The sequence below is a fragment of the Capricornis sumatraensis genome, chromosome 4, assembly GCF_032405125.1.
Source record: "Capricornis sumatraensis isolate serow.1 chromosome 4, serow.2, whole genome shotgun sequence".
Classification (NCBI taxonomy): Eukaryota; Metazoa; Chordata; class Mammalia; order Artiodactyla; family Bovidae; genus Capricornis; species Capricornis sumatraensis.
Window position 1 is genome coordinate 8,402,422 of NC_091072.1, and position 12,917 is coordinate 8,415,338.

General features: G+C 50.9%; 1 protein-coding gene across 2 annotated transcripts in view; it reads right to left on the minus strand.

Annotated features, from left to right (window-relative positions):
• Nucleotides 1-12,917, minus strand: part of IKBKB (inhibitor of nuclear factor kappa B kinase subunit beta) — a 51,954-nt gene that overhangs the window by 21,503 nt on the left and 17,534 nt on the right. For both annotated transcript variants that reach the window (XM_068970001.1, XM_068970000.1), the window contains exon 5: nucleotides 12,680-12,749. In XM_068970001.1, coding sequence (XP_068826102.1) covers nucleotides 12,680-12,749 — 70 coding nt within the window. The remainder of the gene's footprint in view (nucleotides 1-12,679; nucleotides 12,750-12,917) is intronic.

Consider the following 12,917-nt stretch of genomic DNA (forward strand, 5'->3'; position numbering starts at 1 on the left):
GTGGAGTGAATCAGAAACCTGGGGGTGATCCTGCGGTCTGCTCTCTACCAAGCCCTCCAAGAGGTGCTGATTAACTTTGAGATGGGGACCTTCTCTGGTCTAGAGGCTCAAAAAGTAAATTCTGCAGGGTGGTAAGGGAGACGGGCCCTCTGGGCAGACAGCACTTGGCCCTCGGATGCAGAGAACGCAGGGCAGAGCTGCCTCCAGGGAGGAAGTGGGCTGGGGGCCTAGAAGGGGAGAGTGGGGGGGCGCCTTCAATACATCTGCCGGTCCAGCGTGCGTCTGCTGTGTGCCCCGTCCTCTGCTGGGCTCTGAGGGCCGTGAAATACGGGAGGACGTGGTTCCCAACTTTAAAGCACTCAGACTCTAGCTGACAAGGAAGCAGCCCGCATCACCGGGCTCACTCGCTACCGCAGCCTCTGCTATGAAGGGCAAACGTGACCATGTGACCCAGGACAGCCAAGGCTCAGACACCCATCAGGCTGTGGTTTTTACCCCTAAGATAGGTTTTAACAGAAGTCCCAACAACCTGTATGTACCACAGATGAAAGAAATAAGGAAGTACTGGAAAGAGATAAAATGATCTTTATCTGGAAATGATCTGAGTCTAAGCCTAGAAGACTCAATAGACGAAAAACTGGGGAAAATGTAGTAAGTCGTCTGGAAGCAAAACAAGCAGATGCAAATCAGCAGTTTTCTCCCTGTCATAGATCCAGTTGAAAAGAAAAAAAAAAAAAATCCCATTCATACTAACAGCAAAAATTCTAAAATACCACAGGATAAATTTAGCCGAAAAAAAAAAAAGCATCATGAGAGAAAAACTATATGGCATTTAAAAAAAAAGCAAAACAAATAACACAAAGAGGCTTTAAAAGTTGATGGCAACTAGAGAAAAGAGTACTGAGAGTCTTTAAACAGCTAAAAATAATGTTACCAGATGAATCGTATATTACTATCTCTAATAAAACTTTAATTCAAAAAGATACATGCACCACTGCAATCACTGAAGTGCTATTTACAACAGCCAAACACGGAAGCAACCTAAGCGTCCATCAACAGATGAATGATGATGTGGTACACGAACAATGGAATATCACTCAGCCGTGAAAAAGAAGGGGATAATGCCTCGCAGCCACATGGATGGACCCTGAGATTATCACAGCAAGTGAAACCAGACAGACAAAGGTAAATATCACACGGTATCACTTCCCCATGGAATCTAAAAGAAAATGATACAAATGAACTTACAAATAGAAACAGACTCACAGAGGCGGAAAACAAACTTACCAAAGGGGAAGAAGGGGGAGGGATAAATTAGGAGTCTGAGATTAATGGACACACACTACAGTATAGAAAATAATCAACAAGGACCTATTGTACAGCACACAGAACAATATTCAGTATCTTATAATAAACTACAACAGAAAAGAATGAAAAATATATATACATACACGTATCTATAACCGAATCACCTTGCTGTACACTTCAAATATCGTAAATCCACTATACTTCAATTAAAAAGAAAGAAAGAAAAATTTATGGCAAAAGATAGTATACAAAGAACCAAAGACCAAAAAAAGGGGAAAAAAAAATCTGTAATGCATATGCCAAAAAGCATGTATCAATAGACAAAAACTCCCACGAACCAATAAGAAAGCAACCCAGGTGTTAGGGAAGCAACACTACTATTTTTCGAAATCATAATGCTATGTTACTTTTCTAAAGAAAAAAAAATGCATTTTTTTTACTTTAAGGGAACATAAAAGAAAACAAAGAAGTGGGTTAGATAGGCGCTTCCCAGGGTTTTAGATTCAGGCCAGTAGGATTAAGGATAAAGACTGAGGATGGCATTCAAGACAAGATGACCATGTTTTTATTTTCCGAGGTTAGATTCCAGTTGAGCTATCTCAAATCCTGAAAGATGATGCTGTGAAAGTGCTGCACTCAATATGCCAGCAAATTTGGAAAACTCAGCAGTGGCCATAAGACTGGAAAAGGTCCGTTTTCATTCCAATCCCAAAGAAACGCAATGCCAAAGAATGCTCAAACTACCGCACAATTGCACTCATCTCACACGCTAGTAAAGTAATGCTCAAAATTCTCCAAGCCAGGCTTCAGCAATACGTGAACCGTAAACTTCCAGATGTTCAAGCTGGATTTTAGAAAAGGCAGAGGAACCTGAGATCAAATTGCCAACATCTGCTGGATCATGGAAAAAGCAAGAGAGTTCCAGAAAAACATCTATTTCTACTTTATTGACTATGCCAAAGCCTTTGACTCTGTGGATCACAATAAACAGTGGAAAATTCTGAAAGAGATGGGAATACCAGACCATCTGACGTGCCTCTTGAGAAACCTGTATTCAGGTCAGGAAGTAACAGTTAGAACTGGACATGGAACAACAGACTGGTTCCAAATAGGAAAAGGAGTACATCAAGGCTGTATATTGTCACCCTGCTTATTTAACTTCTATGCACAGTACATCATGAGAAACGCTGGCCTGGAAGAAGCACAAGCTGGAATCAAGACTGTCGGGAGAAATATCAATACACTCAGATATGCAGATGACACCACCCTTAGGGCAGAAAGTGAAGAGGAGCTAAAAAGCCTCTTGATGAAAGTGAAAGTGGAGAGTGAAAAAGTTGGCTTAAAGCTCAACATTCAGAAAACGAAGATCATGGCATCTGGTCCCATCACTTCATGGGAAATAGATGGGGAAACAGTGGAAACAGTGTCAGACTTTATTTTGGGGCGCTCCAAAATCACTGCAGATGGTGACTGCAGCCATGAAATTAAAAGACGCTTACTCCTTGGAAGGAAAGTTAAGACCAACCTAGATAGCATATTCAAAAGCAGAGACATTACTTTGCCAACAAAGGTCTGCCTAGTCAAGACTATGGTTTTTCCAGTGGTCATGTATGGATGTGAGAGTTAGACTGTGAAGAAGGCTGAGCGCCGAAGAATTGATGCTTTTGAACTGTGGTGTTGGAGAAGACTCTTGAGAGTCCCCTGGACTGCAAGGAGATCCAACCAGTCCATTCTGAAGGAGATCCGCCCTGGGATTTCTTTGGAAGGAATGATGCTAAAGCTGAAACTCCAATACTTTGGCCATCTCATGCGAAGAGCTGACTCATTGGAAAAGACTCTGATGCTGGGAGGGATTGGGGGCAGGAGGGGAAGGGGACGACAGAGGATGAGATGGCTGGACGGCATCACAGACTCGATGGACGTAAGTCTGAGTGAACTCCAGGAGTTGGTGATGGACAGGGAGGCCTGGCGTGCTGCGATTCATGGGGTCGCAAAGACTCGGACGCAACTGAACTGAACTGAAGCAACTGAACTGAACTGAGGTACATTTAAAAATACTATCTAGTATCAAGAGAACTGAGTAATTACTGGTTTAATAAAGAAAAGACCATTCTAATACACAAGCAAAGAAAGCAAACCAGCAGAAACACTGGCAGAAAACGCATGAAGAGGTAACTTACAGGAGTAGAAATGAAACACAGACTGCAAACAGTTATGCAATCACGTAAGAAGCCGCTCCAGCTCACTGGCCGTCCACAAAGTACACATGAAAGGAACAACAGCATGCCTTTTCACTTCTTCCACCAGAAGGAATTTCAGATGAGATGGAAAAGGCACTCCCTATATCGCTGGAAGGAGTAATAACTGCTGTGCAATTGGGGGAAAGAAACACGGCAAAAGCTATTCCATTTTAAGACGTACATATCGTTTGACCTTTTGTTTCTGCCTCTGGCAATCCAGCGTACAAAGCCAACAGCACCATCACGTACAAATACGGGTGCGGGCTGCACAGTGTCAGGTGAGATCATCAGAGACTAGTGAAAAGTCACCCATCAGGGAAGGGCTGACGGAATCACGGGAAATCCACAGTGTAACTGCCAATTATTAAAAATCATTTACGCTTATATTACCTGACTCAGAGGGATGTCAATGTTGTAATGGCATGAAGCTCTTTTTTTTTTAATTAGAGGCAAAAGAAGGTCAAAACCAAAAGTGATAACCACACTGAGAAAAAGGGTGCTGGGCCAGGGCATAGCAGAGAAGGGATGCACCCTCAGGGGGAGAAGGCACCCTCAGGGGGGAGAAGACACCCTTCACAGAGCCCAAGGGGCCAGATATGCTGTGTGAAGACTTCGTGCTGAGTGTTTTCTGAAAACACAGGGAAACCCCTGAGAGTTGAACACCCAACTTCCACCTTCTCAGGGGCATTCCAGCTGCACATTAAGTGAAATGGCAAAACCTCTCACTGAATCTGCCCTTAAATCCAGCCTTTGACCGTAGAGTTTCAACATCTCACACTTGTTCCCTCTTCTTCGCTTTCACAACTGGGCACAGCAGGTTGGCTTAGGCCCAGCCAGCATCCAGATGGAGCAACAGGCCTACTGCTCTCAGAGGGTACAGCCCATATGCCACCCACCTTGTTCTGCTGGGGGACCTCCCTGGCCATCATGGCCATGGTTCAGATGCCCGTCCACTGCAGGGGGCACGGGTTCCGTCCCTGGTCTGGAAACTGAGATCGCACATACCATGGGGCGTGGCAAAAAAAAAAAAAGACTGGTGCTTCTCACCAGCACTTTCATTTTTGTGTTACTGACTTTTACTAGGGTAAAAGTGCAGTGTGATAGCCGCCTGGGCACGACCCTGCACATGGGGACACCGCCTCCCCTCACGGGAACTCATGGCCGGCGGGGAGGACCCATAGGGGAAGACGGGGTGTGTCTGCTCAGCCACCGAGTCCCCAAGGCCTGTGCAGCTGTGTGACATGAGCATCAGGGGTTCTAACAGAAAGGCGGGGGTCTGTCCAAGGCCAGGATATGTGAACGTTGGGACTCACTGTAGTTTGAACAAGTGGGAATACCCGGACTAAGGCAAGGCCTGTGACACTAGACGTGAACGTCCCACTGAGTGACGCGGGGAAGGACGAGCGGGGAGGTGCCCTGAGAAGCCCCTGGGAAGGCAGAGCACTCACATCAGACAGAGGGCACAGCTCGGTGCCACGATGCTCAAGACCCGTGCCGGGGCTTAAGGGAGGATGGAGGGCAAGCCAGTGACCCAGCCAGTGACCCTGTGAACGGCGGGCTCTCTTTATGCTAAAGCCACTGCACGTAACACACCTGAGCTCTCACTTCAGGAAGTCACTCATTCTCAAATACTTTTTGTCAACCTAATCAAACCTGGAATTAGACAATCCTATACATATACATATATATAGTGTGTGTGCATGTTATACACACACTACATATGTATATACACTACGTACTACACACATGTGCACACTATATACATATATCGACTGTATATATTGAGAATCCCACGTATGTTGTTACGCATAGTGTCTTACACTGAGTGAAATGGTCAAAACGTCGAAGGGCAAGGGCTCGGTGGCAGCGCCCCTTCCAGGATCAGTCCCTGAGAGGCTCGGTCAGTCTGACTATGCCTTATTTAATGGAATAGGACCACGGGGTGACAGTGTCATGAATCAGAATTTTCTCAAGGTGAGAGAACTTAATTTGACTTAAATTAGATGGGACATGAGAATTTGAGATGGAAAACAGAAATACCTGTGTGTCTGAAACTTTCTTAAAAATCAAAGCGCCTAACAACAGAGATACTGCAAGCACACAGAACTGGAAAAGTGGACCACAAAGCATTAGGGCCCACAGGTTCCACGTTCTCACGTTCCAGTGACAGGGAAGAGGTGCCAAGTGGCACTCTGTGTGAACTTTATCCCATGTAGCGGCATCTCCTCAGACAGACGCTGCTCCGGGGGGTCTGTGTCAAGCACCGTGCCCTCCTGGGTCCTTGGCAGGAACAGCACCCAGGTCTTAGACTCCAGCTCGTGAGGGAGACAGGGACATATGACTGCACATGATGATGCTCCGGAGTGCTCACTGATGAGCCAGAATCCCAAACCACGCTCCAGAGATGAGGGAACAGACAGGACCAGCTAGACTCCCATGCAGAGAAGCGGCTGTGTGAGGACTGTGTCCATGAAGCCTACTGACCACACGCTGAGCTGAAAGGGACCACTGAGCTCTCCTGAGGGTACGCTTGCTCAGGACGCATGCCACGGGGAAGAAATGCAAAGATCGATGGACCAGGGATGCCCCGGGTGGTCCAGCGGTTAAAGAATTCGCCTGCCAGTGCAGGGGACACAGGGTCGATCCCTGGTCCAGGAAGATTCCACGTGCTGTGGAGCAACCGAGCCTGTGAGCCACAGCTACTAGCATCCACACTCTGCAATAAGAGAGGCCCCCACAGTGACCAGCCCACGCACCCCAATGCAGAGGAGCCCCAACTCGCTGCAACTGGAGAAAAGCCGGCACACAGCAACGCAGACCCTGCGCAGCCAAACACAAACAAATACATTAAAAAGTTCTTAAGACTTAAAAAATAAAAGATCACAGACCAGCAAGCTGACGCACAGACTAGAAGAGACAGAAGAGGCAGTCACCAGTCGGTGGCTTAAGTCACCATGACGGAGAAGGGCAAGGGGACATCTGTTCACTCAGTAAAAGCTGGCTGTGAGCATACTAAGTGCCAGTCGCTCTGATGTCACTGGGCTTTCCAAGCAAGACGGGCTGGAAGGCCAAGTGCGGAGGGGTGGAGGAAGGTCCAGGCCCTCTAATGGGTTCTTGGCTAAAGGAGAGCCTGTGACTCACGAGCGAGGTGGCAGGGCGGTGCTGCCAGTGCTGAGAGGCAAGTGCAGAGTCACCCTCTCTTCATCCTGCCATCCTGAACAAGCGTCTTCTGTGTGGCTGGAGCTGTCGAAAATGTGCCGCTGGATCGAACCACTTCCTTCACTTACTGCGCAAATAATCTGGTCTACACGGCATGGCTCATATCCTAAAGGAATCCTAAGGAAATCAGTTCTGAATACTCATTGGAAGGACTGATGCTGAAGCTGAAACTCCAATACTTTGGCCACCTGACGTGAAGAACTGACTCCTTGGAAAAGACCCTGATGCTGGGAAACATTGGAGGCGGGAGGAGAAGGGGATGACAGAGATGAGATGGTCGGACAGCATCACCGACTCAATCGACATGAGTTTAAGTAAGCTCCAGGAGTTGGTGATGGACAGGGAGGCCTGGCGTGCTGCAGCCGTGGGGTTACAAAGGGTCGGACATGACTAAGCGACTGAATGGAACTGAACTGAACTGAATCTGGTCTACGGACCTCAAACCCAGGGTCAGTCCTTCCTGTCGAGGACAGGCAGAGGCCTGCAACAACAGTACTGGGTGGAGGAGGCCACGAGGGCACAGAATCTGAGACGGAGCCCTGCTGTGCTCGCTGGGCCAGGGCGGTCCCCACGGAGGGGCAGGCCAGGGGGAGGGGCCGGAGCAGCATTCTGAAAGGTGCGCATGGGCAGAGGCTCCCGAGAGGATCGAAGGGCGGGTTTTAAAGTGGGCTGCAGTCAATCAGGAGAGACGGGACGTTACGAGCTATGGCCTCGACCTAGCAGGGGACGGGGACAGACATGTCCTCTCAGAAGCACGAGAGAGGGATCAGTCAGTAGGAACAGGCGCCCAGGAGAGTGAGGCGCTAGGACGACTCTGAATGAGTGGAGGCAGTGGGCACAGGAAGGGAAAGCAGGGTGTACACACGGAGAAGACTGGAGACTTCAGACGGGGCAGCGGGGAGGGCGGCGCGGGGCGGGAAGAGGGGCAGATTCCGAGAAGAGACGAGATTCAAAGTCGGCACCCACGTTCGGGTGACTGGCAGGAAGACAGGGCCAGGGACAAGTCAGAGGATGTCAGGGAGGGATCGGGTTTAAGGAAGACGTCGAGGACTTCACTTTGGAAGTGACTTGGGGAGAAGCACCATGGAGACGTGGATACGGAGCTGAGGATGGAGGTCAGGGTTGAACACACAGACTTGGGAGGAGATTGTGGATCGAGATGTCGTGAGAAAGACCCGGCACACGGAATACTGGAAGCAGTGGGCAGTCACCAGGCGCAGAGAGGGACACACAGGCGGGGGCAAGAACAGACAGACAGATATCACCAAGACGAAGCTCCAAGAAGAAGAGGATGCAGGAAGGGAGAGGCCAGGGGACCCCGGGGAGCCGTCAGGCTGGGGCGGCACAGCGAACGTCAGAGACGTTATAGGTGGCCTTTCTGAAAACCAGAACCCAAACAGCAAAGATGCAATACTCAAGAGTTAGAAGGGACCCTGGGGCTCACCCAGTCCACATGCTCATTTCATGCTGAGGACACGCAGGCCCAGAAAGTCACCTTGGTTTTCCAGAGAGGAAAGGCCCCTGAACGAGGAAGCAGAGCCGGGGAGTGGGGAAGGCCAGGTCTGAGAGCAGCTCTTTTATTCTGATTATGTCCGTTAAACCTGGTTACTTACGATTTTCCACGTACTCTACATACAAATAATCTGAATTTCTGAGATCCTATAGTCACCTTTCATGACAATCAGCAGTGCAGTCAGAATGTAGGTATTCAACAGAACAAGCAAGGAAAGCCACAATGAAAGAAAACAGAGCAGAGAGCCAGGGCTCTGATTACCAAAAGCCCTTCGCTCCCTCTGGAATCCTCCCTGTCCTGTGAGGTGGACAGGCTGGACACCTGCTAGGAGATGCTCCGACGGGGACCGAGACAGTGACTCAGAGACCAAAGCACAGACAGGACAGCGAGCGGGAGCCCTGGAGGCTCGAGGACAGGGCGGTGGGTCACCACAACTCCCCGGCCGCCTGGAGAACCAAGATCGGTGCAGAGCCAAGGTCCAGGAGGGCCCCAGGGATCGCTTACTGTCCCATCCGGCTGGCCTGGGCGTGGGCAGTCCCCACCCCTCAGGCAGCAGAGACCCGGGCCTCCAGAGAGGGCAGGAGTTTGCTGTCGGCCGGCAGAAGGAAACATATGGCAACGTTTTCCAGAGAATAATGAGTCCACTGAGTTACAACTTCCTTGAGCTATTTTAAGGTAGCTTTATGTGGAAGACAGATCACTTCCAGCTGCCTCAGCACCTGTCTCCAGACCTCTCAGCAGCGTAAGGGCAACGTTCTAACAGGCCCGCCTGTCCCGGCGCAGGAAATGGGCTCACCCACAGGCTTCCCGGGCGTCTGCTCGCCCGCTCACGTGCACTCTGCGAGATCTTCTCGGGCAACATGATGCCCCCTGGGAAATGCCTGTGTCTATCATCCTGATGCTGCTCTGCGCGGGCATCTCTGGGAGACAAGTGGCACCGGAGAGATTAAAGCTAAGTAGGGGTCACCGGCCAGTCAGAGCTATGGTGCTTCCAGTAGTCATGTACGGATGTGAGAGCTGGACCGCAGCGGAGGCTGAGCACCAAAGAATTGATGGTTTTGAACTGAGATGCTGGAGAAGACTCTTGAGAGTCCCTTGGACTGCAAGGAGATCCAACCAGTCCATCCTAAAGGAGATCAATCCTGAGTGTTCACTGGAAGGACTGATGTTGAAGCTGAAACTCCAATACTTTGGTCACCTGATGAGAACTGACTCATTTGAAAAGACCCTGATGCTGGGAAAGACTGAAGGTCAAATGGCAGAGGATGAGATGGTTAGATAATTTTACCAACTCAATGGACATGAGTCTGAGCAAAATCTGGGAGATACTGAGGACAGAAGAGCCTGTCGTACTGCAGTCCATGGGGTCACAAAGAGTTGAACACGACTGAGTGACTGAACAAGGAGTCACCCAGAGAGGGCCACGTACCCGCCCCGCGGGCAGGGGTGGGCTCTGGCCATATCTGCAGTCAGCCTGGCAGGGACCAGCAGGGCAGCTCCACAGAGGGAGGTGGGTAGGCCCTTGGGACTAACTGGAACAAAACAGGCTCAGGAAACGTTCCAGAATACAAAAGAGTTACGTGAGAGGAGCTCCCAGAAACACTTTTGAACTTGGGCTCTGTGACGACATTGTGCAAGAGAAATAAACTTCATGAATTTTGTACACAAATCAGAAAAGGGACTGAAAGGACAATCTGAGCTTATCAGCAACCCCCCAGTCAGGCGGCCGGATGGCATCCAGGAGGCGACAAGGGCGGTGGTCTGAGCAAGGTCGGCCACTTCCAGGGAGGGACATCCTGGAAGACGGCCACCTGCCCAGCTCACTGGACCTCAGCCCTGGGTCACAGCCCAACTGAGGACAGCGGACGTTTTCCAAAAGGGTGGCCTGGGGGGCCAGGGGAAGGCCAGGAGGGACCAGCACATGGCAACTGCCCTACCTCCTGACGGTCCTCACAAGGCGATCTATGTGCCCGTCTCTCAGCAAATAAAGCTGCTGCCCTTCAGAAGTAACAGGGGACTTCCCTGATGGCCTAGTGCTTAAGAGTCTGCCGGCCAATCCAGGGGACCCGGGTTTGATCCCACGAGCCTCAGGGCAACGAAGCCTGCGAGCCGCAGTTACTGAGCTCGAGTGCCGCAGCCGCTGAAGCCCGTCCACACGAGACCCTGTGCTCCGCAACAAGTGAAGACGCTGCAGTGAGAAGCCCACGGACCGCAACGGGGAACAGTCCTGACTCGCCGCAGTTAGAGGAAGCCCGAATGTGGCAATGGAGACCCAGCACAGCTCAACACAGATCCATTAAAGGAAATAAGCAATGTGCCGAAGGCCACGCTGCCAACAGGCGGCAAGAGCTGCTATCTGACCCCCGACGGCTCATTTAATCTTATGTGAACAGCTGTTCTTTTAAATAAAAAGTAGGTCCTTCTTGTAATTTCCTTTGGGATTTATTTCATTCACTGACAAGTATGTATAAAGCAGCTGCTACGTGAGGTACTACTATTCCAGATGTGGGAGACACAGCGTTGACAAAGTTTTGGCCTTCACGAGTTTAATTCTAGCAGACCAGCACTTCAAAGAAAGCCTCATTATTTCCAACTCGGGGCCACAGAGAGGAAGACAGGGAACCAGCGACCTAATGACCTTTGATACTCATCCACTGACGGGAGAGTGGAACCACTTAAGCTTCCCTGGGGCTTACCTGTCCTCACTATTCTGACTTAAGTGTAACTTACACACACACACACCTTGAATACATAACAAGAAAGCTACCACAGGAGGTGGTGGTACCTGGACACGACACGTGGCCACACCAAGAACATGAGGCCCACCGAGGCTCCGTAAATATCACAAGGGCCACTGGAGGACGCTAATGGTACACGAGGGAGCAGACAGCTTTGTGTGCCTGAGACAATCATTCAGAGACTATCTCAACAATTTCCTGAATGCACAGATAATCTACTAAGTGAAAGCACATTTGAAGAAATAACATACAGAAAAGACCTGAAGCTCTAACCAGAAACAAAAGCTGGCCACAAAGAGCAAAAGAACATGCTCCGACCTTCTACCTGCCTTTGACTCAAGAGAATAAACTGTGATGTGGCCACTGGCGCAGAAGACAGGTAGACGTCCATGCACAGCAGGGACGGGCCACCGTGGGGCAGGGGTCCAGGGAGCAAGTGGGATCTTGGCCGAAGGACTGGACTCTCTAGAGAGTCAGCAGGGCACCTCCCTCTCTGAAGCTGTCTGGCTGATGATGGACTCACACTCAGATCACATAAAACTGCTGCAATGTCTTGACGCTGCACATCTGAAACTCACGTGTCAAACGTCAATTACACTTCAACAGAGCTGGAAAAGAAACCCCCGACTGGTGCCACGTCATCTTGTCCTCACTGTGAACCCCATCTGCAGGACAGACACAGGCTAGAGAGCGAGAGGGAATTTTCCACGTCCCACTGCTCAGATCCTAACCGTAAGCACGGCATCACTCCATTCCCCCTTCCTTCTCGCCCAGAGTGAAGAGGTGGCAGGGGCAAGGCCAAAGCCCTGGGCACTGCAAGCCCCTCACCCTCCCAGGCCAAGCACCAGCAACGCAGCTCTTCAGACGGGGCAAGGTGGCAATAACTGGTGAACCTGGGTGATGGCCCTGTGGGTTTCACTGTACTGCTCTTCCAGCTTTCCTATATGCTTGGTATTTTCCTAAACAGAAAGTCTGAACAAACCAAAAGAAAAAACTCACAGCTTCCGAGAGGGTGCGGTGGGTGAGGGGTGAAAACAGTGTCATTCCCCAAACTGGGGGCAAACGCTGAGTGACGAACCCTGGGTACCTCTCAATCCTGATCTCGGACTGTCACCTTACACTGCAGATTTACCCCCCAAAGAGCAGGTGCCTGGGCTGGAGAGGTGGTATCTGACCCCTGCACGCCGAGGTCGGGCTCCTGCTGCCCAGGCCAGCCAGGCCTTCTCAGAGGGCCGTCAACACCTTCCTCGGAGAATGCCAAGGGTTAAACGGGGTTTAAAGGAGGACCGTTTTTTCCTATGGCTTCGGCCAGCAAGAGAACTACTAACAAGGAAGTGGAAAAATTCACTGCCAAAGGATGAGATGCATTCAAAGGACAACCAACTCCATCACTGGCCGTTCCGGGAAAGCTGGGAGTGGAGCTCTTTAATGGGAAAGGAAACTCGCTCTCCTGTGCACATGACTTAGTCCGGAAGGAAGGGAAATCTGAGTTCAGCGCCCGCCTGACTAGGCCCTGTCGACCGCCCCCTCACCAGTCCCCCGCCACTGTCTGTCCCCACCAACCCCACCTCTGCAGAGACCGGCAGACCCGGCACCGCCCCTCCACCCCCGCAAGGCCCCTCCCTGGCGGGCACGGCCGGACGTCCGGGGCTGGGGTTTACCGATGTCGCTCAGCAAGGTGAGGATGGCTCCTTCCCGCAGGCCGCAGCAGTTCTCAAACTGGTTCAGGTACTGTTGAGAAGGGTGGGGGGAGAGGCGTCAGGGGGAGCGGTCACCAGTCACCAACGCGCTGTCCACCGGGGTCCTCCGCCAGCCAAGGCCGTCTGAGCACTCCCCGGGTCCTAGGCGGGCAGGCAGCCAGGCAGCAGGACTGGCCGGGGCGGGGCCCGGGCGGGGATG